The 25,844-nt window shown below is 33.4% G+C and overlaps 1 protein-coding gene across 1 annotated transcript in view; it reads left to right on the forward strand.

Annotated features, from left to right (window-relative positions):
• Positions 1 to 25,631, forward strand: part of Ahr (aryl hydrocarbon receptor) — a 45,641-nt gene extending 20,010 nt beyond the window's left edge. Inside the window, exons 4-12 of the mRNA XM_010643392.3 lie at positions 4,673 to 4,776; positions 9,109 to 9,198; positions 11,248 to 11,371; positions 12,030 to 12,160; positions 14,022 to 14,224; positions 14,836 to 14,945; positions 16,979 to 17,120; positions 19,402 to 20,641; positions 23,959 to 25,631. Of these exons, the coding sequence (XP_010641694.1) occupies positions 4,673 to 4,776; positions 9,109 to 9,198; positions 11,248 to 11,371; positions 12,030 to 12,160; positions 14,022 to 14,224; positions 14,836 to 14,945; positions 16,979 to 17,120; positions 19,402 to 20,641; positions 23,959 to 24,105 (2,291 nt within the window). The 3' untranslated portion in view covers positions 24,106 to 25,631. The remainder of the gene's footprint in view (positions 1 to 4,672; positions 4,777 to 9,108; positions 9,199 to 11,247; positions 11,372 to 12,029; positions 12,161 to 14,021; positions 14,225 to 14,835; positions 14,946 to 16,978; positions 17,121 to 19,401; positions 20,642 to 23,958) is intronic.
• Positions 25,632 to 25,844: the final 213 nt, after the last annotated feature.

The raw sequence follows: 25,844 nt of genomic DNA on the forward strand, positions 1-25,844 counted from the left end.
CCGCAGATTTATCTCAGTGGTTCTGCTGCCTGCTTCACAAGCATGAGGACCCGAGTTTGATCCCCGGTACCAATAAAAAATAAATAAATAAATAAATAAAAGAAACCACTGTAACAAAATATAGTTTACCATGGTCTGGTATTTCTTCATCATGAATTTTCTCTGTTGGACAATTTAAAACATGTTTTTTGAAGAGGAGATATTTGGCTAGTAGTAGGTAGAAATGAAAATCTGAGCTTAGCTGTAGAAGGAAGGTTAGTACCTTATTATGAAACATAGATATTGGTCAATACTTATGGGAATAAGATTTGAGTCATTTGAAATATAACTGTTTCATAATGCTGTGATATATTTACTCCTTATTGTCCATCATTGATTAGATTAACTCTTATTTGTACTTTGTGATCACTTCATAGACCTCTTAATGAGAAAACAGTTATAATATCTTAACATTATTCTGTCTTTATATTGGTATTCCTCTCACTTCCAAAGGTGGTATATGCTCCACAGATTTCTGTTACAGTTAACAGGTGTCTGTTACAGTAAGCCAAATGCTCTCCAAGTAGGAAAATCAGCTGCTGATGTTTTCAGATATTGCATTTTATTCCTGTGAACTGTCATATTTAATTTCAGTAGTGTGATTTTTTTAAATTATATAATACTTCCAGAAAAAACTCTTAAAAACTACATTAATAAGAAATATATTCACAAAAGAATGATAATACTGAGGACCAAGGCATTCAGAGATTTCAAAAGTCATACTTTTTATTTGGTTAATCCAAAAACTTGCCAACTATGTTTTCAAAAGTTTGTTCTGAGCCAACATTACTTATAAATATCACACATTTATTATTTCATACATTTACTTTCTTCCCCACAAAAGACCTTTCATAAACATCTAAAATGTCCAGTTTAACACAGTTGAGATGAAACTGGATCAAATACTGGTATCATTTTTTAAAAATTAATTTTATTGGTACATTTAATGTTTACAATATAATGACACTGATTTTTGGAAATTTGTACCTTTAATCAATCTTGGTTCTTATTTTTTCCCCATTCCCCAGCCCTCCCTTCAATTCCTCCCTCTCTCCCAGTAGTAGTGTAATTTTTAGTCTCTTATACATCTGATTATGCACATGATTTACATAACAAATTATACTTTTGAGGTACCTTCAAATCTGTGTGGAATAGTCATCATAGAAGTCTTATTAATTCTCACTAGTGCTTTCTCTATAAAGATAAGAAAACAATTCAGTTTATTATAAGTTGCCCACAATAGTTTCAGAGCATTTAACTCAGCTCAGAGTCTGTTGTCTGTGTCTTTGATTGTCAGTGATTGATTTCAGGCACTACCCAGATATTCTGCAGGTTACTTTATCCCTGCAAAAATTTGTCTCAAGAGGTGGCATTGTCTTCCTTTAAAGGTAAAGAATGTTGGTTGGTAAAGAATGTTGGGAGAAGTATAGGAGGTACAGGAGTTGATAATCACCATACACTGGATTCTTTCTACATGGGTTTTTATCCAGACTCTACCACTTAAAGCTGTATCCCTGGGGAAGTTTAACATCCAAAAGTCTCCATTCTCTAATATATTGAAAAAACAATGGTGCCAGTCTGTTAAGACCATTATGGACATTAACTAAGATATGGAAAATGCTGGGTATAGAGTGTGGTAATTATCATACACTGTTACTAAGAAATTTAAAGTCACTCCAATGTTAGGAAGCAGCCCTGTGATAGAAACTCATGTTACCTCATTACTATTCCATTGCTTTCTAATTAATGCCATCAATATATATATATGAAAGTGAATAATATTAATATACCTTCTAGTCATTTTAAAAAGGGAGAATTAGTGTTAGGAAAATAGCAACTTAACAGAAGGCTAGAGAACTAGGCATAAAGAAGTTTTGTAAAACATCACAGTAGTATTTTTTAGTTGACTTTGGGAAATGACCCCCTTCCTGGACTCATCTTTGCACAGTATTTACTTAAATCCTTTACTGATAATGAACATAAGAACAGAACTCTCCAATGATGATTTCCAAGGTGCACATAAATAATAGTCATGCATATTAAATATTGCCCTTACAACACTTTTTAGTTTTAAGCCTTATTGTTTTGAAAAAAAAATTGTTCCCAATTTTTCTAACTTCTATGTTCCTGTAATACTTAATTAAATCCTATTCTGCCACAGTATTTTTTAACATTTTTTTCTGGTTCTTTATTTCCATAGCATATATACCCTACTTAAAGGCAAGGCCTCTCTAATGTCTAATTATTTTGTCTAATACCCTTAATACAAGCCTGAAAAAATAATTACTCTGAGAAGAAATCTTTTTCTTATTCATCTTCTCTGTAGTTAAAAAATTTTCCCTTGTCATCGACTCTAGTTGGAACTGACATCAATGCCACTGATTAAAAATTGATTTTTGAGATCCTCTAATGTTTATTAAGGCATTTTTAATTTGACAGTATGATAATCTATCCATTTTGGGGCTTATTTGTAATGTAAGCATTTTGGTTTGGGTTTTTTATTTTATGTATGTATGTATGTATGTATTTATGTATTTTTGGTACCAGGGACTGAACTTGGGACCTTGTGCTTGCAAGGCAGGCAGCAGAACCACTGAGCTAAATCCCCAGCCCTTGGATTTTGCCTTATTAGCAAGTCTTAGTATAAATTGTGCTTCACATTTAAATTGTGCTTTATATCTAAGCATTTGAAAACATAGCAGTGTTTTTCACTTGGCATTGTGAGATTTTATTACATTGCAAATTTGGCCGTTAAAAAGCAGCAAGAACATAATTTATGGAATAAGGCAGTTCTGTACATTTCAGTGAGAAAAGTTTAAATATTTCCCTTGATCATGATAAACTGTTAGATCAACTTGCCTTGCTATTTTTTGGCCTGAGGAAATCTGTTCTCTGGCCTTTTGAAATTGTTTTATTTGGAGGCCAGCCTTCTGGTCTCTTCTTTCAGAGAGGTATCTTTCAACTTCTGCAAAGGCAATAACTTGGCACACGATTCCAGTGTGACACATTCACTGATGGTTTACCAGAAAACACACTGCAAACGTGAATAATGTTTCTGTGATATGTTGCTTCAACTGAGAGAAAATCTGGTTATTAGTAAATCTTGCTTCTTGCCTGAGCCAGATTATTCTGGCACCTAAAAACTGAATGAAATAAAAAGTCTTAAAAGCATAGGCAAGCCAATTTCGTTTGATAATTTCTTTAATTTCAATATGACAAGTTAAATAAAAGATGAGAAAAATTGAAAGATAAAGATGGAAATTATTTAAAAGATTGTATTTCATAAGAAGGTAATTGTTTTTTTTTAAATCCATCATTTGATATTTATTTTTTTCCTTTTTCTTTCAGGTTTAATTGAATTTATCGGTACATTTTAGGGATACAGTACAGTTACATTCATTGTTGGGATATTGTACCTCTACATGACAAGTCTTGGTTCTCATTTTTTCCCCTTACCTCTGCCCTCCCTTCACCCCCTCCTCCTCTCCCCATCTACAAACACTTTATTTCCATCTTTTCATTATCTCACATTTTTTTCCTTTCCCTTTTTACCTTTCCCCTACCCGTCCCACCTTCCCTACACCTTTAGCTCCTTTCTTCCCATTTCGCAATGTCAGTAATCTTATTAGGATCTTCTGTATTATTGCAGATTATTCACACCAGAGAAACTATTCGGTATTTACACATGTTGCCTTTATTTATTTCACTTAGGAGTATATTGAAGATATACTCCTAAGAAGGTAATTGTTAAGCTGTGGGGAACACTGCTAGTATAAGAGCTACCATTTATTTGAACAATTGATCTGCTGTATATCGGAAACTCCAAACATATTCTCATTACCCTTCACAGCAACTTTGCAGGATGGATTTTGTTAAAAATTACCACTTCACAGAATATTATAAAACAGGTTCAAAAACTTTCACATTTAGCTATTTTGCTATTTAGTAAATAGTAAAGCTACAATTTATATTGCATCATATCTATTAGATATATCAAAGAGCATTAGTCACATGCTTACTTTTTCTTTTTGTTTTTTTGTTATTGTTGTTGTTGTTGTTGAGGTACTGAGATTTGAACCCATGGATTCAATTGAGCTACATCCTCAGCGCTTTACAATTTTTTGAGACAGAGTCTCCAAAGTTGCCCAGAGTCTCTCAAACTTGCCATCCACTGCCTCAGCATCCAAAGTAGCTGGGATTACAGGCATGCAACACATGCTTTTAAATGATATATTTTGAAGTGCATAATAAATGCTTAAGGAAATGGAGCTATAATTATTATTTCTATTCAGCTCTGCTGCCTCCCAAATGAAACACATACATACATACATAAGTGTGCTGTGCATGCACACACACACATACACACATTAGAAGAGACAAATAGCAATACAGCATGCTGCCTCTAGTACAGTCTCTGTCAGCTGACAACTTGATTATGTGCTTCAATTTTGGCATTAGTGTACAATTGGAAACCACTTAGTGGCAAAAGGCTTATATACATAGTCGTTATAGTTTCAGTAGACACCAGCATTTCAAATTATCTCTATATTTAGTGGTCAGGGGTTTTCCGTTGTAGCCCTTTACTATTGCTTATTTTAAAATCTACTTACTTTGTCATTCTTTTTTTCTATAGTTGCATTAAAATGCTCCCCTGCTGACAGAAATGGAAGCCAGGATAACTGTAGAGTGCAGTTAAGAGATGGCCTGAACTTAAAAGAAGGAGAATTTTTATTACAGGTAAATTTTAGTAAATACAGTTTCTTAAAATAAGGATAATTATAAATGTAAGATTAATCAGTTAATCTTTTAATAATTACCAGTTTATTTAGGATTCGTCTAGTGTTTTGTTCCACTTTCATGTGATCTGCAACAGTGATGTACACGGCTGTATGATAAATGGAATTATGCAAAGTGGATTCATTACAGGTTATGTCATCCACCCACATGTTGTATTTAAGACATTGGATTTATGTATGCTCTTTCAGAATATAGCTCAATTAAAATACTTAAGTACCTTTAATTAATATTTTTAAGTTTTTTTAACTCAAACTTTTTCAATATTATCTTATGACTTACATTTCCTTTTAGCAGCTTTGTTGACTTCACTCACGTGCTGTGATTTTTCTCAACAGCTACAATCCTATTATCTAATAGAGTTTCTAGTAGATTTATCTTTGAAAGCATTTTAAATCTTTTTAAGGTCTCCTTTCTTTTAGAACTGATACTAAGCTTGATTCTCACTTAGCAGTCTCAGGTATTTATTTTGTTGAAATGAGATACGAGATATGTGCTGTAATATGTGCTATCATCACAAGATTGTTTCCAGTTCTATCCAGTGAACTAAACTTAGCTCACTGTGTAATGAAAAGTTGGCACAAGTCTTGGTAACTCCATTAGTTCATTAGTGAATGCTAGAGTGTAGCCTAGTATTTATAACATTTTTATTACAATTTTGTAATTCTGAGTTTTTCAAAATTTACTATGTTTTAATTATGATAAATAAGTTGAATATCTTCAAGGATGATTCCCCTCCCACCCCCTAATGGGGGGGATCTTTCTTTATTTTTAGTTAAAACACAAAGATTCTTCATTCAGGCCATAGGAAAAATTCTAATAATTACTGCTTAATATAACTAGACACATTTTGGATTGTACGTGAGATCCTTTATTTCAAGGGAAAATATGGACTGATTGACCCAACAGTTTGTAAGCTAGTTTAAATTGTGATCAGTTGATACATTTTTTCTTGGTACCCAAGGTGAAACTTGAGACCTTGCACTTGCAGGGCAGGTAGCAGCACCACTGAGCTAAATCCCCAGACTATGACCAATTGATTTTTCTCTACAATGTTTAGACAAGTATATCATTTGCCAAGGACACAGAATAGTACTAATACAAAGCTAGAACTATCTGAAAATTGAATACGCTTACATAAAATGAACACACATGTTATGAATTATATTAATGCCATTTGTAGAATGCTTCAGTAGGAAGTGTCACATACTCTCATTTGCTTAAGACCATATTTCGTTATGAAGAATCTGCTAATCAGATTTTTTATTGCTGAGACAGAATACCTGACTTGCACAGATTAAAGGATGAGCGGCTTAATATGGATGACCATTTTCAATGTTCAGTCCATGTTCGCCTACCTCCGAGGAATACATGTCATGGTAGAAGAGTGTGGCAGAGGAAAGCTGCTCACATCATGGCAGCTAGAAACCTGAGCAAGAAGGAAGAAGCCAGAGAGAGGGACAAGAATTTACCCTTCTAAATCACAGCCCTAGTGACTGACTTTTCTAGCCGTGCTCCACTTCTAATAGCACATGAACTTCTGAGCTAATTAATGCATGAGTCTACCTATGTGTGTAGCACCCTTGTGATCCAGTCACCTTCCACACACATGAGACTTTGAGGTGAAATTTCAGATCTAAATCGTAACACTCTGCCTCTGGTCCCCAAAAGGCTTATGTCCATCTCATTATATAACATTCATTTAGTCCATCTTTAAGAGTTGCCAAAGTCTTACAAGTTCCATCATTGCTGAAAAGTCCAAGTCCAAAGTCTCTCCTGAGACTCAAAGTAAACTCTTAGGGATGAGCACCTGTAAAAATAAAAAAGAAAGTTAAATGGCACTGGATAAACATTTCCATTCTGAAAAGAAGGAATAGGGGATAGAAAGGAATTAAACCTAAGTAAGACTGAAAACCAACAGGGCGAATGTTAAAGCCTGTATCTCCATATCCAGCACCCAGGGAAGGTGGTGGCCGGATGTATACTCTGAAGGACTTAGGCAGTATGAATTGTGATTTATTTCTCACATGCTGTATTAAATAGTAAGGAAACCTCAACATGATTTTGAGAGGGCAACAATGTGTGACTAAAAAAATGCTGTCTTTTGTTAATACATAGTTACCGCATTCTTTCTGATAATTTGCAAATTCAGATAATAATTCAGTATAAGTAATAACCTTGTTTTTTATGGGTATTTAAGGTCATTTGAGCTGTATGAAAAAGCGTTATGCATCTATTCTTTTTGTTTTTTATTTTATTTCTGACAACACTTGCTTAGAAGGATTTGATACTATGTCCTAAATTATCCTTTTTTCTTCTAACATGTTTATTTAGATGTACTAAATGTGTTTTAGTGTTTGAAAAAGTTCTCTAAAATAATATGAATAATAAATTATTAGTATTATCTAGAAAAAAGATATTTTTAGGATGAAACAGTATAGTGATGGGTATATATTACTACTGCCCATCAAATTTAAGAATATCAAATTTGAGATGTTTATTATTGAATATTCAAGTTCCCAATATGTGGAATCTTTTTCCTGGCAATATTACCAGGAATTATATATTATTTCTGCATTCACAAATCATACATGACAGTTGTATTTAAAGAATGAGATTCAGGCCACAATTTGCAATCACAAATAGTCAATTTGTAAGGCATCAATTCATGATGGTTAAGTACCAAGGCTACTGAGCCAGTCCAAGTTAACCTCCTGGCACAGCATTTTTCTGACTATGACCTTGGGCAAATAAGTGTATAGTTGTTTACCTTAGTTTCTTCGTTTGTAAAACTGGAGTATGATACGCAGTTTGGGTGTGGAAAGGATTAAGCCACTTTAATACATTAAAAAAATTTAGAAAAACACTGCCAAATAATAGATGTTATTTATAATCAAGTTCTCAAAATTATGTCATGGAGCAAGGTCATGAAGGTGAAAGGATTAGAGTGAAAAGACAGGTACTGTTACTTTATTTACTTATTTCATACTGAAGGTATCCACCAACTCTGAGCATCATAAGCACAGGGGCAACTTGCATATGTCCTCTTTGGTAAGTGTTGAATGAGCTAGTTACTCATATATCCTTTTATAATTTCCAAGGCATGATCGTGTAAACCAGTCTTCATTCATTCCCACAGTCATATAGTATGGTACCTACAGTGACTGAGTGCCAGCCCCACCCTAGGTACCAAGTTAGACAAGTCGCCATATCAACCCAATATAGTGCCAGGTTGTGAAATGATGACACTAAAGCTTGAAGGGGTAAATCACATAAGCCACACAGCTAGTAAGAGGTAGAGATAGTAGTTCAGCCCAGATCTAACTACACACTATATGGGTCTTAAACTAAACTGTACTACTTCTTCACCTATAGGGAAAAAAGTTCTCTGATGGTGTAAGCCATGACCACATAGCAAAGAATTATGTTATGTACCAAATTGAACTCAGGCAGGAAATAGGGAAGTTTTTTAGAATTAAAATATATAACAGTAAACACTTAATGTGAGCTTAGATACTTTCATTATCAAAGGAGAGAATAAAAGTATCAATTAACATTGAATTAGAATAACCAGTGAAGAATGGAAAAACAGGGAATAACTCCCAAACTTAAGGAAATAATATGGAATAATAATAAATAATTGACCAGAAGCAGACAAGGGATAGAGAAAAAGAAGCCTAGTGCAGATAGAATAAATAAATTTATTTGCTGTTTATTTTCTATCTGTATTATATTTGAATTCTGTGTGTTTTATGTGCATTGTTTTTCAGTAAAGGACTTAATTTTTTTTTTTTTTTTTTTATTGTATCGGGATTCAAACTTGGGTCCTTGTGCTTGCAAGGGAGGCAGCAGAAGCACTGAGCTAAATCCCCAGCCCAAAGGACTTAATGTTTTATAATTATTTCAAAGGATCCAAATTACATATTTCATCAGTGCTTAAAAATGTCTTCGTAGAAAAATGCATTTTTTCCTATCTAAATTTTTCTTTAATTAGCACCTTTACCTGCTGTATTTCTCTAAAAAAGCAGTCTGATAGGTTCAATATTCTATTAAATTTTCTATTTGGAGCTTTAAATTTAGCTGTTTTGCCTTTGCCAGACCAGAAGATTTGAATAGATTGCTTCTGATTTCAGAGGTGTGGGGTGTGTCTGTTAAGTATAATAATTTTAAACATTTGAAGGAATGTTTTCAGAGATAAAAGCAATTCCCATTAATGTGACAGTCTGTTGTAACAATGTTAACTTCTGTTACTAATCTAATTTTTTATCCTTGTAGGCTCTGAACGGCTTTGTACTGGCTGTCACTACAGATGCTTTGGTCTTTTATGCATCTTCAACCATACAAGATTACCTAGGCTTTCAGCAAGTAAATATATTTTCCTTATAGCATTTAAATTGTTTTAGAAAATGCACTTCATTCTTTTTATAATTTTATAGTTTAAGGATAGAACTGACCATTTGTATATATAAAATATCAGTTAAACTATCTATATGCTGCAAGAATAAAAAATGGTCCATTTGCAACTATTTTTTCAATATTAATAACCTATGGCACTGTGATTTGTTAAAAATTTATATGATTCATGATTTTTCTTCCTTGACTTATCAATAATTTCACATAAGAAATTTCCAGGTGGAGTTTAGGGGAGCAGACAGTATTTGCCATCAATAAAATAGATCACAGAGAACCTCCCAACTATCAAATAAATAAGGTGCTATGAGAAGGTGCAAGTAAAACACTATGGTTTGTACCTTGAGTTCTTTGTGGCTTACAGAAAATAAAGGAAATAGTTTGAAGCAGGCCCAAAGAGTATGTAATATGTAGACGGGTGGTTGTGGAATATAGGAGGAAGATAGAAGTTCTGTTAGGAGTAGGCTGGAAGTCTTTGAAGGGAGCGAACGTTTGGCTTAATAAACAGCATTGAATGAATGGAGAATGAATGATGGACACAAATATCTGATAGGATCTGAGAGGTGATTGCAAATATAATACACTTGATTACTTGTTATTCTTATATATCTGGTTCTCATATTGTAATGTGCGTAAGATTCATCTGAACATTTGATAATATTTGATGAAGTCTCTGAGCTCCATGCCCAGATACTCTGATTCAGTGGGTCATAGGATGGCTGTGATGAGTTTGCATTTCCAACAAGCTCCAAAGGCTTCTGGTCTGCATAATAATGCCTGTATGACACTGTGTTATAGACTCAAGTTGCTGGTATGAATAACTCTGTCTGACACTTAGGTAGACTAGTTTTGACTATATTTTTATGCATACTAGAAGGAATGTGTATTTTTTAGCTTATGTTTCAAATTGTAATTTTGGCAATTGTTTAATAGATGGCATACAGATCATTTAATGCTAAAAGATTAAGGTCCTAAGGAGAACTATTACTAGAGTACTGAAATCTGGCTACTTCCACCAAGCCTAATTTTGGTTATATTTGATTTTAAAAGAAATAAATTAGTGTCCATAGAAAAGCCTGTTTGAAACTCAGTGAATTACATAACTATATTAATTATGATTTGATGTTATTATTTATATCAGTTAAGAAAATCTAAGAGATTCGCCATGTTCCATTTTTTTCTTATATATATGCATAGCCTGGATATTCTTTAAGCAAACTTTCATGTCTGACATGGTAGCATAGTAAGACACCATTTTTAATGCTGCATTTGTGACTCACTAGTGGGTAATAATGCAGTCGATATAGTGGATCACCTCAAACTTCCTTTTAATTGCTTAGCATTGAATGAAATAATATAGAATGCACAATATCATACAAAAGGTGTTTCATGAAACTTTTTTCTAAATGTGCATGTATATACAAGAGAGAGAGGGAGGGAGGGAAAGAAAGAGGAAGAGGGAGAAAGAGAGAGAGAAATGTAAATCCTGAAAGGCATGAGGGGAGAGGATATTCTCTTATGGTAAAGAGCTGATCCCTTACTCTACAGAGTCTGCTTATAGTCAATACAAATAACTCATTTAAGGCACAGTAAAGGAAATGCAAGATGAATACTATTAAGGGTAGAGAAGTTAGAAGAAGGTGGACTGAGTGTGGAGGTATTCATGGAAGAGGTAGGATTTAAAAGGTGAATAAATGGATAAGGAGCATAAGCAGATGTTAATATAGCACATTTAATGAATGAAGGAATGTGGAGGTCACCTATTGAGCAGCAGCATTCACGTGGGAAGTGACAGCAGGTAACCTTGGGTTTATCAGTTATACTGCTATTTTCTCTGTGTAGCTTTTCCTATTTTGTATAATGGGAGCTTTGACACTCATTCACTTTACATTCACCACCATTAACAAGCACCCACTAATCTAGATCAGTTTTAAAGCTATTTTAGTAAGCCCTATAGTTTTTTAATCAATGCTTTTTTTATTCTCTTGCTTCATTTTTCTTTAGTCTGATGTCATACATCAAAGTGTGTATGAACTTATCCATACCGAAGATCGAGCTGAATTTCAGCGTCAGCTCCATTGGGCATTCAACCCCTCACAAGATACAGACTCTGGACAAGCAGTTCAGGGTAAGAATGTTCACCCAAACACAGTGTTGGTGATTTTTTCAATATGCTTCTGCAAAAGGAACAGGGGCATCTTTAGAGCATAGAACTCCATGCTGAAGGTGGAGAAATAGTACAAGATGTGAGTTTGTAACTGTGGGCCAGAGCCAGGTCACAAGATTCTAATGATACAAGGAATATTTGGTAAATGACAGCCATGGAGGAATTAAAGAAAAAGATTGTTGCTATACAGGGTAATATATTTTATAAAAATAATGGGTACCATCATGAAAGATAGGTAAAATGTATAAAATAGAAACTTGAATGCTTGTAAATTGCTTTCATTAAAATGCATCAAATAAAAAAGTAAACTAACAAGCAAATATAAAAGCATTTCTCAATGCAAGCAGTATTTTCAGAAATCTGTGAAAGTGTTAACACAACGAAAAGAAAAATATGGAAGTTGTTGACAGTGATAGCTCAATAAAAATACAAACAAAAATGAAGTCCTCTGTGATAAAAGTTATCCAGTAATGTTTTTGGTTTCTAAATAATTTTTAAATGATTTCCTAATTCACAGTATAGACTCTAGTTTTTAAATTAAAACAATTTTGTAACTATTCAAACACTTAACTTTAGAGCAAAATGGGATGTATAGTTTGTGTTGCTCTTGTTTCTCCAGAACCTCATGGTTTCTCACAGCCAGGAGTGTCTTATACCCCAGACCAGCTTCCTCCAGAAAACTCTTCTTTTATGGAGAGGTGCTTTATATGCCGACTAAGGTGTTTACTGGATAATTCATCTGGCTTTCTGGTAAGGTACAAAATCTTGTAATCCTGACTTGTACTATTAAGGCATAGAAAGCAAACAGAGAAGTTTACGGAAGCCCGTTTTCTTTGGTTAAATTTGAGTTCAGTTTTTAAAATATACTGAATAATATTACTTTAGATTTTTAATATCTTCCATAACTCAGAAAACCCTTGCCTTTAAGATGCAGTAATAAAAACTGGGTGAAAGTAACATGGAGCCTTGTATCATAAATAGATACAAATAGTCCACCTGTTTTTAGGACTATTTTTTGGCTAAAGTAGAGAATTATATAGACCTTCATTAGTAAGAGAATGCTTACCATCTTGGGGTTTAATGCCTATGAGATAGGAAAAGTACGGCCTTTTCCACATGTCTGGAATAACTGCAGTATAAAAAAGGAATCATTCTGAGATGAGACACTGTTTCCTGAATGCCTGCATAGGATGAGTCAGGGAGCACTTAGGCAGGATTCTCAGAGTGGACTTGGTCTGTTCCACTAAATTGGAGCCTTAACAACTCACCCCACCAAGTACAGGAGAAGAGAGTATAGAGCGTGCGGCCTATTTTTTTGAATTATAGAAAATTTGAAGTAGAATATCAAATCTTAAGCATTTCCAAGCAATTATTTTTATTTCAGTTTAATTCTAGAGATAGTTCTGCTGACCCAGAGTTAGAATTATGTTTTAAGATACTTTTCCTAGTACTGGTGCTCAAAATTAGTGAACATGTATTTCTGAGGTGGAATTTCTAGGGCAAATTGTGTTGTGTACCTTTGCTGCTGTCAGATGTCAGATATCAGAATCATTCCTTAGGCTGCTTGATACTATTTCAGTCAACTAATCTTCTATCATCTAAATTTCTTTATCTTTAATACAGCTCTGAACTCTCATGAAATTTTAAAAAGATTCATCTTAGTGTTTTTAATAAAATTATATTTTGTCCCTATAGGAGAGATTACCATAAGTTATGGACTATTGCATGTGCATGTTTGAAAATTAAGGTTCATCCCTATTCATTCATTCACTCATATCAAGGCCTAGTGTGCAAGGAGCTGTGGCAGTTGAAAACGATAGGGTAATTGCAAGCACAGAAAGCAGTCCATATCAGAGACCTGTGCAGTAGGCTCTTATCTCCTGCTTGGTGCTATAATGCAAGGCTGAAAACAACAACAAAACAAACAAGAACTCTAAAAGACAGAACTGAAGAGACAGAGAAACCAGGGAGCCAGGACAACCAGTGCTGCTTAATCAGCAAAGGCACTAGTCAGTACAAGCTACTGATTTTTCTTGATGATCAGCTGGTGTAAAGGCAAGCTACATGCCACCTGCCAGGTCTGGACTATGTGCAAGGACATGCAGTCCTGTGGTTTCTATGGAAACTGACGCAGGCAAGACCTGTAAAGGAAAAAGAGAATGCACTCTCGAATTAGGAACAGAATAGACAAAATATGTGGTTATAATTAAATCCTTGTCCTTCTAGTCAAGAAAGTTTTAATTGTGGGAATGAAATTTGGGTGTGAGTTACTCTGACCTCAGCATGTGGGACTCCTCAAAACAAGCAAATTGAAGGGTTAACTCTTTACAGCCTGCACTGCTTACAGCCTGCTTTGGGCATAATCAATATTGCGGTCCCCTACAAGTCCAGGTTCTCCTGTTAACATATCAGAAGCAAGGAGTGGTTCACTTACCAATCACTGTAGAATATTTCACACTTTACTTGATTCCTTCGGAGAGAGGAGTAAAGTAGCATTTTTCCACCTTAGAAACACACACAGTGTCAAGTGTCGTGGAAATAGTCACTGTGAAAACTTTTTTTACATGGAAGTATTGTTTACCGTTTATTTTAATGAACACTTATTTTTAAGGCAATGAAATTCCAAGGAAGGTTAAAGTATCTTCATGGACAGAACAAGAAAGGGAAAGATGGATCAATACTCCCTCCTCAGCTGGCTCTGTTTGCTATAGCTACTCCACTTCAGTCACCATCCATACTTGAAATTCGAACCAAAAATTTCATTTTTAGAACCAAGCACAAACTGGATTTTACACCTATTGGTTGTGATGCCAAGTAAGTGAAACTTTTTAACTTTTACTTCATCAAATGTGTATTTTATTCTGTACAGTGTGTAGTGTAAGTTCTAATATTTATTATCATATTAGCTGTTATTTTATGTTCTTTATATCCTGTGAAAGTAAGTTAATTTCACCAGCTGCACAAATCACACTATTTTGAAATTTCTTAACAATACTTGCAGGTTTATTCTATTGTTAACATTTATTATTATTTTATTTTGTACAAATATTATTAATAATATTTAGACCTAGAAGTTTAGTAACTTTCTAAAACTTACATAGTTTCTAAGCTTATCAATCTTTTTTCCTCCTTTTTAATATGGAAATACAGAAAGTAAATATAACGAGCCCTGTCTTCCTCAGAACTGGAGTGTATGTCTTCTAGACTTTCACTAAAGATACAATTTTACCTTTACAATTTATTCTGTTAAATTTGTTGTAGCTATACTAATTTTCATGAAGAAACAAGCTAAAAAATAAGCTAAAAGTTTTATGTGGGGTTTTCACCCTATGTGAAATTCTGAATGTCAAATTGAAGAAAGCATAAACTGATGAATTAATCTTATAACATGTTAAGTTTTGATTCATATTTTACTTTTTTAACAGAGGGCAGATTGTTTTAGGTTATACTGAAGCAGAACTGTGCACAAGAGGATCTGGATATCAGTTTGTTCATGCTGGGGATATGCTTTATTGTGCCGAATCCCATATCCGGAGTAAGTTTTACTTTATGCATAGACTGTATCTGACAAAATACCATAAAATCTGATACATGTTTCAACTTATTACATAAGTATAGTGTTTAAGGAAACTATTTGGATAAACATCTACTTCATATCATACTATTTTGTATAATCAGAGTGACTTATTTTTAAAATTAATTTTCTTCGTACATTTTAGATATACATAATGATCACATTCATCATAGGGAATTTGTACCTGTACAGGATCTATCTTGATTCTTCTTTTTTTCCCTTCCTCTCTCCTCCCTTCAACCCTTCTTTCCTTCCTTATTTACAAAAGCTTTGTTTATATTTTTCCTTCTCTTCCCCTTTTCTTTTCCCTTCCTTCCTTTCCCCCCTCTCCTCTCCCTAGTTCCCTTTCCTGTTTGAATATTTTCTTCCTATTTCACAATATCTATTTTGATACTTATTTACCTTTTCAGTTTCCCACAGCAGTGAAACAATTCAATATTTAAATGTGTGTGTTCAATGTATTTCACTTGAGTATGATCTCAAGGTGCATCCATTTACCTAGATGTCTCAAGTTTATCCTTCTTTATGGCTGAGTTTCTTTATCCATTTGTTTATCCATTTGTTTATTGATGGGTATTTGAGCTGTTTCCAAGATTCAGCCATTACAAACTGTCCTGTCAACATAGGTGTGCACATATTGTTGTGGTATGATGCTTTTAAATCTTTTGGAAATATGCCAAGAAGAATAGCTATGTTAAACAGAACCTTTAGTCCTACTTGTTTGAGGAATCTCCATACTAATTTCCTCAGTGATTGCACTAGTCTACACTTATACCAATAGTGGAGAAGGGTTCCTTTTTCCACACAGCTCTGCCAGCGTTTATCATTGATTTCTTGATAATGACCATTCTTTGGAATGGGATAGAATCTCCACCTTGTTGTAATTTGCATCTTTCAAATGAGGCAATGATGTTGAACATTTTTCATGTATTTATTTGCTGTTTATACTTCTTCATCTGAGAAATGTCTATTCATTTCAGATGCCCATTTTTGGATTGGGTCTTACATTTGGGGCGTCTGACTTTTTTGAGTTTTTATATATTCTAGATATTAGTCCTTTGAGGAATAGCTGGAAAATTTTTTTCCCACTTTGTGGGATGTCTCAACTCTATTGGTTTTCTCTTTTGCTGTGCAGAAGCTTTTTAACAAGATGAGATCCTAGTTCTTGTGTGATCAAGGATTTGTTCAGTCTTCAGGAGTTCTACCTATTCTCTCTTCCAGCAGATTTAGTGTTTTTGTTTTAGTATTTAGGTCTTTGACCTATTTTAATTTTAGTTTCATGCTTGGTGAAAGATGTGGGCCTAATTTTAATCTTCAGCATGTGGAAAGCCAATTTTTCCAGCACCACTTACTAAAAGGCTCTCTTTTTTTCCAATGAAGGTCTTTGGCCCCTGTGTCAAAGATAGGGTAGCTGTGTGTTTGGAGTTGTTTCTGTATCTTCTAATCTGTTCCATTGATCTTCAGGTCTAATTTACTTGGCAGTGCCATGCTGTTTTTATCATAGTAGCTTTGCTGCTACACAGGAATGTAGTAGTTTGATTACTATTAAAATGACCATTTGGGTCCAAGAAGTTTTGCTCAGGATTTCATAGTATCAGTCTTAATCCATAAGCCACACAAATTTAGGTGTAAATTTAAAAATTGTAAAGCATTGCAAATGTGTGGGAAAACATTCCCTATTTAAAAGTAAAGAATTTTTTTAATCTTCCTCCCAACCAAGTTAATACTGTCTCTATACTGCATCTGCTAACCCAGATCCTCTCACTGATACCTGATCTTCCCTTTAACATTGTAACATTGTGTTTTGCCAGAAGTGAAAAGAACAAAAATTCCAAAGAATTGTTTCCATACCTTTAAAAGTTGTCAAGATATTTATTATCATATTTGGAGGGTGATAAATGTAATATATCCATCAAAATGTCACAGGGCTTTGTTTCAGAGAATTTTTAAATATATTGATTCTAAGTTTGATAACTTAATTGTTTTTATTTTAGTGATTAAGACTGGAGAAAGTGGCATGACTGTTTTCAGGCTTCTTGCGAAACACAACCGGTGGACCTGGATGCAGTCTAATGCACGTGTAGTCTATAAAAATGGAAGACCGGATTATATCATTGCAACTCAACGAGCTCTGACGTAAGAAGACTGGGAATGTGTCCTATTTTCGTTCTTTGATAAGTAGTGTATGAGTCTTCTTACATAAAAACTTTAAATAACAAAATACTTATGTATAGAACTAACAGGATGGGTAAGAGATATTGAGACAGAATGGACAGTCTGTATTGAGGAACTAAATATATTGACCTGCAGAAAGAGAATAATGAAAACTCCAAAATTTTGTCCTGAGTTTATGAATGAAAAGTTAGCACCATCTATAAGATAAAAGAAAAACATAACAAAGCTTTGTTTAGAATGTGCTCTCTCTAAACACAGCAGGATTAGTAAAGTTTTCTTATATATTCTGGGAATTAGCTCTTTGTCAAATATTTGCAGTTTCTGCCACTCTAGAGAATTGCTTTTGTATATGGCTAAAATAAGGAATAAGATTGATTTTTTTTTAATAGCAAATTGACTAGTGACATTTATTGAAAAGATGGTTTATTGCACTGGTTGTCAATCAAAGGATTTTGTCTTGGTTCTATATCTAGACTCTCTTGGTCTGGTTTCATTGGTCTAGTACTTTATTTTTGTGCCATCCATATGGCCCTAATTACTCTATGTTTAGTATAAGTTTTGATATTTGAGTATATTTCATTTTGTTTATGTAGCTTTTGTTGTCCCCCTTCAACATCACCCAACTCTTTTTTATCCTTTATATATCCATATGCATTTTAGAAATCAGTTGTCAGTTCTCACCTAAATATCTGTTGGGATTTTGAGTGGGATTATATGAAACCATAGGTCATTTGAGGGAGAATTAAGATTGATACAGTATGGACGCATGAACATGATGAGTGTATGAATGTATACATACATCCTTATAAATGCATGAGTATGCATGCATCTGCGTGTGCAGGTACTTGGATTTCTATGTACCCACACAAATTTGAGCCCTCTCCCTCAATCAGTAATGCAAGAGCATCAGTTTGTTAATCTCTTTGAAGATCCACCTTCTGGCTCATTGGTTCTTATTGTACACATTTTCCATTTCATTTATATCTTCTCTTTATTGTTTCCTTCTTTTATTTGGAAATAACTTGCTATTTTTTCTAGCTTTTTCTTCTTCACTATGTATTTGAATGTATAGATCATTTTCCCTTTATATAACTTTAACTAGAGCCCTCATTCTTATGTCTTTTTTTATTGTTCAATTGAAAGTACTTTTTCTAATTTTTAATTTTTCTTCTTTATTCATGAGCTATTTAGAAATATAGTGAACTTTTTGATGTCAGAGGATTTTTCTGTGTTTTGTGATTGACTTTCAGCTTAATTCCATTGTAGTCAGAGAACATTTTCTGAGTGGATTTGAGTGAGTCCTTTGAAGGGGATTTCGTATTTCTTTGAAATATGTGATGGCTTATTTTATGATTTAGTATATGTTCCCTGTTGGTAAACAATCCCATATATTCCTGTAAAAGATAGTTGTTCTGTTCTTCAAGATTGTGGTCTTTTTTGTATATCAGTATCTGCAGTCTGGTTTATTCATTGTGTTCATATCTGTACAATTCTCAGTACATGTGTGTTTTATCAGTTACTAAGAAGTTTTAGTAGTTGTTTTCATTTTCTAATTACTGATGAGGCAGAGTACCTTTTTATATCCTTCTAAAACATTTTTTCTGAATTTCCAGTTAATATCATTTGCCTTTTCACCTAGCTGTTTACCTTTATTCCTCTCTTGTAATGTATTGGAGCTCGTTGCCTGTGATAGGAAATTTTGTATTTACATGTTAAAGTATATATAATAATATATATATAATTTTTGCTTATATATGCTAAATTAGAAACATATATATCATTTTCTCCATACCTTAACTTGATTTTTGAGTTATTTTGCAAAAATATAGTTTTAATCTTCATATTGCCAATTATGCCATTCTTTCTCTTTAGAGCTTCGTTTTAATGTTTTATTTGTACATGCCCCTTCTAGTCAAAGTCCTAAATTATTATAGTTTGTTTTTATATTTAGAAAACATACAAATTTATTTTTTCTATAGAATATGAGGATAGGAATATAGTTAAATTCATTCTTAAACTACCATATTAAATTGTCAAAAAATATAAATCATTTAAATGTACTGTCTATATTTTCTAGCTCTAGTCATGAGAATAATTTAGGCCAAAATAAGGTCCACATTCCCTGCTGTTGGATTTAATTACAGTATATTTTAATTGCTAATTTTCTTTTTATTTAATATCTTGTTTAAAGTGTTTACAGTACAACTCTTCCTAATATATGAAATTTTGTCCAAAATTTTAGAGATGAAGAAGGAAGGGAGCATTTACAAAAACGCAATATGACATTGCCTTTTATGTTTACCACTGGAGAAGCTGTGTTGTACGAGACCAGCAACCCTTTTCCTCCTATGATGGATCCCTTACCGATACGTACTAAAAGCAGCACTAGTGGACAAGTCTCTGCTACCAAATCGACTGAAAATAAAGATTCTCTTCACCCCAGTTCCCTCTTGGCTGCCATAATGCAACAAGATGAGTCTATTTATCACTGCCCTGCTTCAAATACTGTACCTTTTGAAACAAATTCTTTTGACGATTCTATGATTGAATGCGGTAACTGGCAAGACAATATTGTACCGACGGGCAATGATAATATCCCCAAACATAGACAAATTGGACAATCTCAGGAGATGAACCCAGTGTTCTCTGGAGGTCATGCAGGGCCCTTTCCAGATAATAAAAATAGTGAATTGTACAGCATTATGAAAAACCTAGGCATTGATTTTGAAGATATTAAACACATGCAGAATGAGGAATTTTTCAGGACTGATGTGTCTGGTGAGGTTGACTTCAGAGACATAGACATAAGGGATGAAATATTGACATATGTCCAGGATTCTTTAAATAAGTCTTCATTCCTGAATTCAGAGTACCAGCAGCAACAGGCTGTGACCCTAAATTCAAGCTGTATGGTACAAGAACAGATAGAGTTAGAACAGCAGCAGCTTCAGCACCATGAAAAGCAAACAGTAATGGAACTGCAGCAACAACTGTGTCAGAGAATGAAACATATGCAAGTTAATGGCATGCTTAGGAATTGGAGCGCTAACCCATCTCTGCCTTTCAGTTGTCCTCAGCAAGACCTGCAACAGTATAATGTGTTTTCAGACTTACATGGAGAGAATCCAGAGTTTCCCTGCAAACCTGAGCTGGACACCATGCCTTACACACAGAACTTTGTTCCCTGTGATCAGTCTGTCTTACCCCAGCATTCCAAATGTACACAGTTGGAGTTTCCCATAGGGAATTTTGAACCATCCCTATACCCTCCAACTTCTAATTTAGAAGATTTTGTCACTTGTTTACAAGTTCCTGAAAACCAAAGACAGGGAATAAATCCACAGCCCACCACAGTAACTCCTCAGACATGTTATGCTGGGGCCATGTCAACATACCCATGCCAAGCAGAAGCTCAGCACACCCATGTGGATCAGATGCAGTACAGTCCAGCAATTCCAGGTCCACAGGTGTTTTTAAACAAGGTAAGCATATAGAGCTGAATGAACCCTTTCAGTGGTTCTTTTTACCTTATAAACAAATAGACATGAGTTATAAAATGTTTGATTCAGTGACTGATTTTATTATCTGTGGTGTTTATGGAGATAGCATTGCCAATTATACCACTGACAACTGTTTTGTAACCATACACTTTTTTCAGTATCTTAGTTATTTATTTCCCTGAATTATCAAGGAGAAAGAAATCAAGCGCCAAAGGAACAGGAATATGTCCTTAATATAAGATGCCCAAAATTTTCAGGTGGAATTAATTAAAAGTGTGTTTAGAAGACTTTCACTTAATCTTTTTTGATTATTTAAAAATTGTTATGGTATTTTTTAAATTCAAGCTTTAAAATTTTTGAATTTTTAAAAAATTATTTCTGCAAAACTCAATTTTTTCATACATATTTGAAATAGGGTTCAATCAAAAGTAAGTGTATCTTTGTCCTAGATCCATGACAGCAAACCTGTAAGAGACCAGGTGCCAAACTGCAACTCAAAATCCAAGTATTTATCACAAAGTTCCAGCACTGCAATTAAACCTGAATGCTGAGGTTACAATTTAGAAAAAACTCAACATTAACATTTTTTGTCTTAAAGAAAAACACAGTAACACATGTGCCATAGGTTCACCACTACTGTCCTTGATTATCCCTGGAATCCTGGTGGAGATTGTTTGTTTGCTTCTGAAGTTCTCAAAAAGTGACTTTGTGTCACAGAAGTCAGGTTTGATGTTTTTATTTAACTATGTCGGCAGAATCCTTTTACAAGCAAGTACTCTTTAAATATGTTATATTTTTTAAAATAAGGTTTGCACTGTGATAATAGATGATATCTATTGCCACCCAAGAATATTTCATGTTTAAGGAGCACCTCAAGAAATTCCACTAAATGACCACTAAATCAGCATTACAAAAAATTCTCTAGCATATTCTAGAGACAGTGAAGCCAGCAATGCATTTATGCCTTTCCTTTAGAAAATATTTAGTTCATTTTTAGTATATTTAAATTTAGTTTAGAAGAATATCTTATCTATGCAAAACTTTACTGACCTCTTTCTATGTGTACTGGGGTACAGTATAGTAATTGAAAAATGTGTCTTGAATCTTTATTCATAATTCTGGCTTTTTTCAGACATTTGGTTTGTCTGATTATATATGAGCTTATAGAAAGTAACAAGAAAGATTTTTTTCATTCTCGTTCCTGACATCCTTAAATTATATTGAAATTTAACATTTGGAATACAGAAAACTGTGTGTGTGTGTGTGTGTGTGTGTGTGTGTGTATCCACAATGGAATACTATTCAGTCATAAAAAGGATGAGATCCTGCCATTTGTGCAACATGAATGAAACTGTAGGACATTATGTTAAATGAAATAAGTTAAGCAGAGAAAGACAGCACACAAACTCAGTTATATTCAGATGCTAAAAATTCAGGTTTCATAGAAGTAAGGAGTTCAGTAGGGTTACCAGAAGCAGGCATGGGATGATAAAAAGAGTTCAGTTATTGGGTACAAATAAATCGATGAGATGATTAAGTTCTGGTGTTGTGCAGCACAGTGTGGTGACTGTAGTTATTGATGATTTAATGTATACTTCATACGTGTCCTCAAAGAAATGATAAATGTTAGAGGTGACAGATGTGCTAATTGTCCTGATTACAAATTATATATGTGCGTATATGTCACATTTATATAATGTTCGTGTAAGTATGAACAATTATTACATCATTAAAAAGCTTTTTGGTACTGGGAATCAAACTCAGGACTTTGCACCTGCCAGCTGTGCTGCTGAGCTACATTCCCAGCCCTTTAAAAAATACTTTTTAAAATTGAATTACAATATTACTGCACTGAATATAAAAATAATTCTGTAGACCTACATATTCCCTCAGGATAGCCACTTGTGATATGTGACATATACATAATATATGTTTTATATTCTATCTTGAGCACTTGAAATATGACTAGTCCAAATCAAGATTTGTTGTAAATGTAAAATAATACCAAATTTTAAAGACAACTTGAAAAAAATGTCATACAATCTCATCTTTTTATTTTGTGTTGATATAACTTTTACTTTATTAGATTAAATAAAATATATTATTAAAATTAATTTAACCTTATTTCTTTTGAATGTGGCTCTTAGAAAAAGTACAGTTCTGAATGCGGCTCACATTGTATTTCCGTTGGACAACACTACTCTATACAATATATTTAAAGAGAATAACCAATACACATTGTGTTTTTGAGTGTTGAAAGATTCATTTAAACACCACCATTATCTGGATGGATGAGATTTTATTTTCTGTTTGGAGACCTGACAGGGTTGCCACTCATTAAGATTCAGGTGTGACTTCTGTAGATTGAATATGTGTTTGGGAGGACTTCAAAGTAATCAGTCTTTTGATTACTAATGCCTAATGTTACATAGCCTTTAGAAAAGTAGATTTTGTTTGAAAGAACAAGTATGATTTTAATCTGAAAGTTTCTACAATTTTGACTACTGCAATGTAAAGATTCTATAATCTGTAAAACTCTACAGAACTATGATCTCTATGTCCTCTCCGTCTTTTATCCTTCCTTTCTTTACTTTTTTTTTCTCTCTAGGTTTTCTTTTTTTATGTTTTGTTTTGTTTTGTTGGTAGCTGTTCCAAAAACCAGGCTAGTTTCAGAGGAGGAGGCAAGAAAGATCATTTTCTTTTGGTAATTGTTTCTTAACTGGGAAGATGTTTTTAGTGGTATTCATTAATTAAAATCATATTACAAATAAGAATTGCTTAAAGAAATCATGATGTAATATTTTAGGAATATCCATAAACCTTTAGGAAATCAAAACTAGTAATTTTTTGGAAGACTCCTTTGTCCTCTGCAATCTAGTGTAATAATCTTGAATATAATCAATTCACTGATACCAGGTGATTGATAGACATGAACTTGGGCATGGCAAACCTGTTTATTCAGAGAATGTTTAATAGGATCTCTGACTGGTTCTCTTTGATCCATTGATACCTGTATGACCCAAAGACAACGTGAAGTGAGTTGGGTAGTATTACTCATCTATACCATCTTCAAAAGTTTTTCTCAAATTAATGGACAAGCCAAAAGGTGATAAATGCAACTAATACATAGTATGTTCTCTGTATGCCTTTAATGAAAAAATTGCAGTTCAACTGGAAATTTGAATTTTAGCGATATGCAGGATTATGATTTTATAAAAATATATTATATATGTGATTTAATGGCTTAAAACATTTGGGAGATCTATCCTAATTAATTGTATTGCTGTTTTTGCTTTCAGTTTCAGAATGGAGGAGTTTTAAGTGACATGTACCCTGCTGAATTAAATAACATATGTAACACTCAGACTGCCACACATCTTCAGCCACTTCATCATCCAGCAGAAACCAGGCCTTTCCCTGACTTGACACCCAGTGGATTCCTATAATTCCAAACCCGATTTTCACCTTAATTTTTTACTAGTTTTTAAAGAATCACAGAATAAAAAACCTGTCACTGTTGGACATCAGCAAGTTCACACAGAGGCAATGATGCATGTTGTTATTCCAAATCAAATTATAACCTTTGCTTTTATAAAATTCAACATTACACGTAACATCCTTGTTAAAACAGAAAATGTGCTGCCCCAGAAGTGAGATCATCTGCATTTCACATCCTCTGGGTTCCACAGAATATGCAAAACTTATGCAGGAGAACTCTAAGACCCTTTGGAACCAGAAAACTTTATTTGTGTGCATTATTTGTCAGAATAAAAATGAAATACTTTAAATTTTGAACTTAGGGACTTTCATCAGTGTACTAAATACAAAGTGAAAAAAGACTAACTTATCCTCCTATATTTTTTAGATTCTGCTTTTGTCTCACCTGTTAAGTGGTTTGGTGTTTTTATAAAAAGATACAAACGCTTTCCTCCTGCACTGTTAATCTAAGTGCCTCACATTTTTCCTATGTGTGATGCTGTAGGATGTATATTTTATATAAAATATTCTTTTCTTTTTAAAATTAATAACCTGCACACAAATATTACTTGTATTTTCTAAATTCAATCATTTCTATTAATTCAGGCACGTTTTGCTGCACTACTCACCCACTGTCTTCAGGTAAAGGGCAAATATTAATAGGATAATTATTATGTAATTAGTTGCTGCCATGCTTTAAATATTGCTATGTGCCTTATGTTAAAAAGTCCAAAGTAAAATGTCTTTCTAAATTACTTCTTAGTTATTAAGACTAGCACTTGAATTTCAGCAGTGTTTTCAGAAGAGATATATCACTATCTTTACTGAAATCTTCACAATGGTAGTTGAATGCTGCCGTGTGAAAAATCTTTTGTTAAATGCAATGAAGTTTATTAAATTACAGTGAAAAGAAGCAGGTTTATGTCTAGCTTTTTAATTAAAGAATTCATTTCAGTGTGTATAAATTTTCTATAAAATGTCTTAAGAGCTATAACCCTTTATGATGTAGTATTATATTGACTTTATAAATTTCACTCTTTAAAACAGTGGAACATTTGTTTTAGTCATATTTGAGGAGTTTTAAGGTTGAAGATAGAAATTTTGGGGGCAAAGTATTGTAATGAATGAAAAGAATGGTGCATTGTACAGACATAATGAACAAAATCATTTGTAAAATACTGTCAATGTTTCATCTAAGAGTAGTCCATTCCTTATATATGCACATAAATAATTTGGACTTTATGTATATTTTATCAGTGTGTCTTAAATAATGGATCAAACTGCTTTTAAGCTGATATCAAGAAAAAGAAAATGACAGTTTGTTTACCTTTAAAAATTGTTTTTTTAACAATGACTTTCTTTACCAAAAAAGACAAATAATCACCCTACCACCTTTACTGTCCTTAAAAAATTTAAAGGAAAAAATGCCACTGCTACTCTGTTACTTAAATATAACATCAGAAGTGCATATACACATTTTTTTTTTTTTTTTTTTTTTTTTGGTACCAGGGATTGAACTCTGGACCTTGTGCTTGCAAGGCAGGTGGCAGCACCACTGAGCTAAATCCCCGGCCCAAGCTTTTTTAATTTAATTTAATTTTATTTTATTTTATTTTTTGCATATACACATTTTAATATTTTATTTAAAAATGTGATGGAATCTCACAGATTAGTACAAAATATATTTTAATTTCCTTAATGTATGTGA

The sequence above is a fragment of the Fukomys damarensis genome, unplaced genomic scaffold (genome assembly GCF_012274545.1).
Source record: "Fukomys damarensis isolate Sample0158 unplaced genomic scaffold, DMR_v1.0_HiC HiC_scaffold_4, whole genome shotgun sequence".
Lineage (NCBI taxonomy): Eukaryota > Metazoa > Chordata > Mammalia > Rodentia > Bathyergidae > Fukomys > Fukomys damarensis.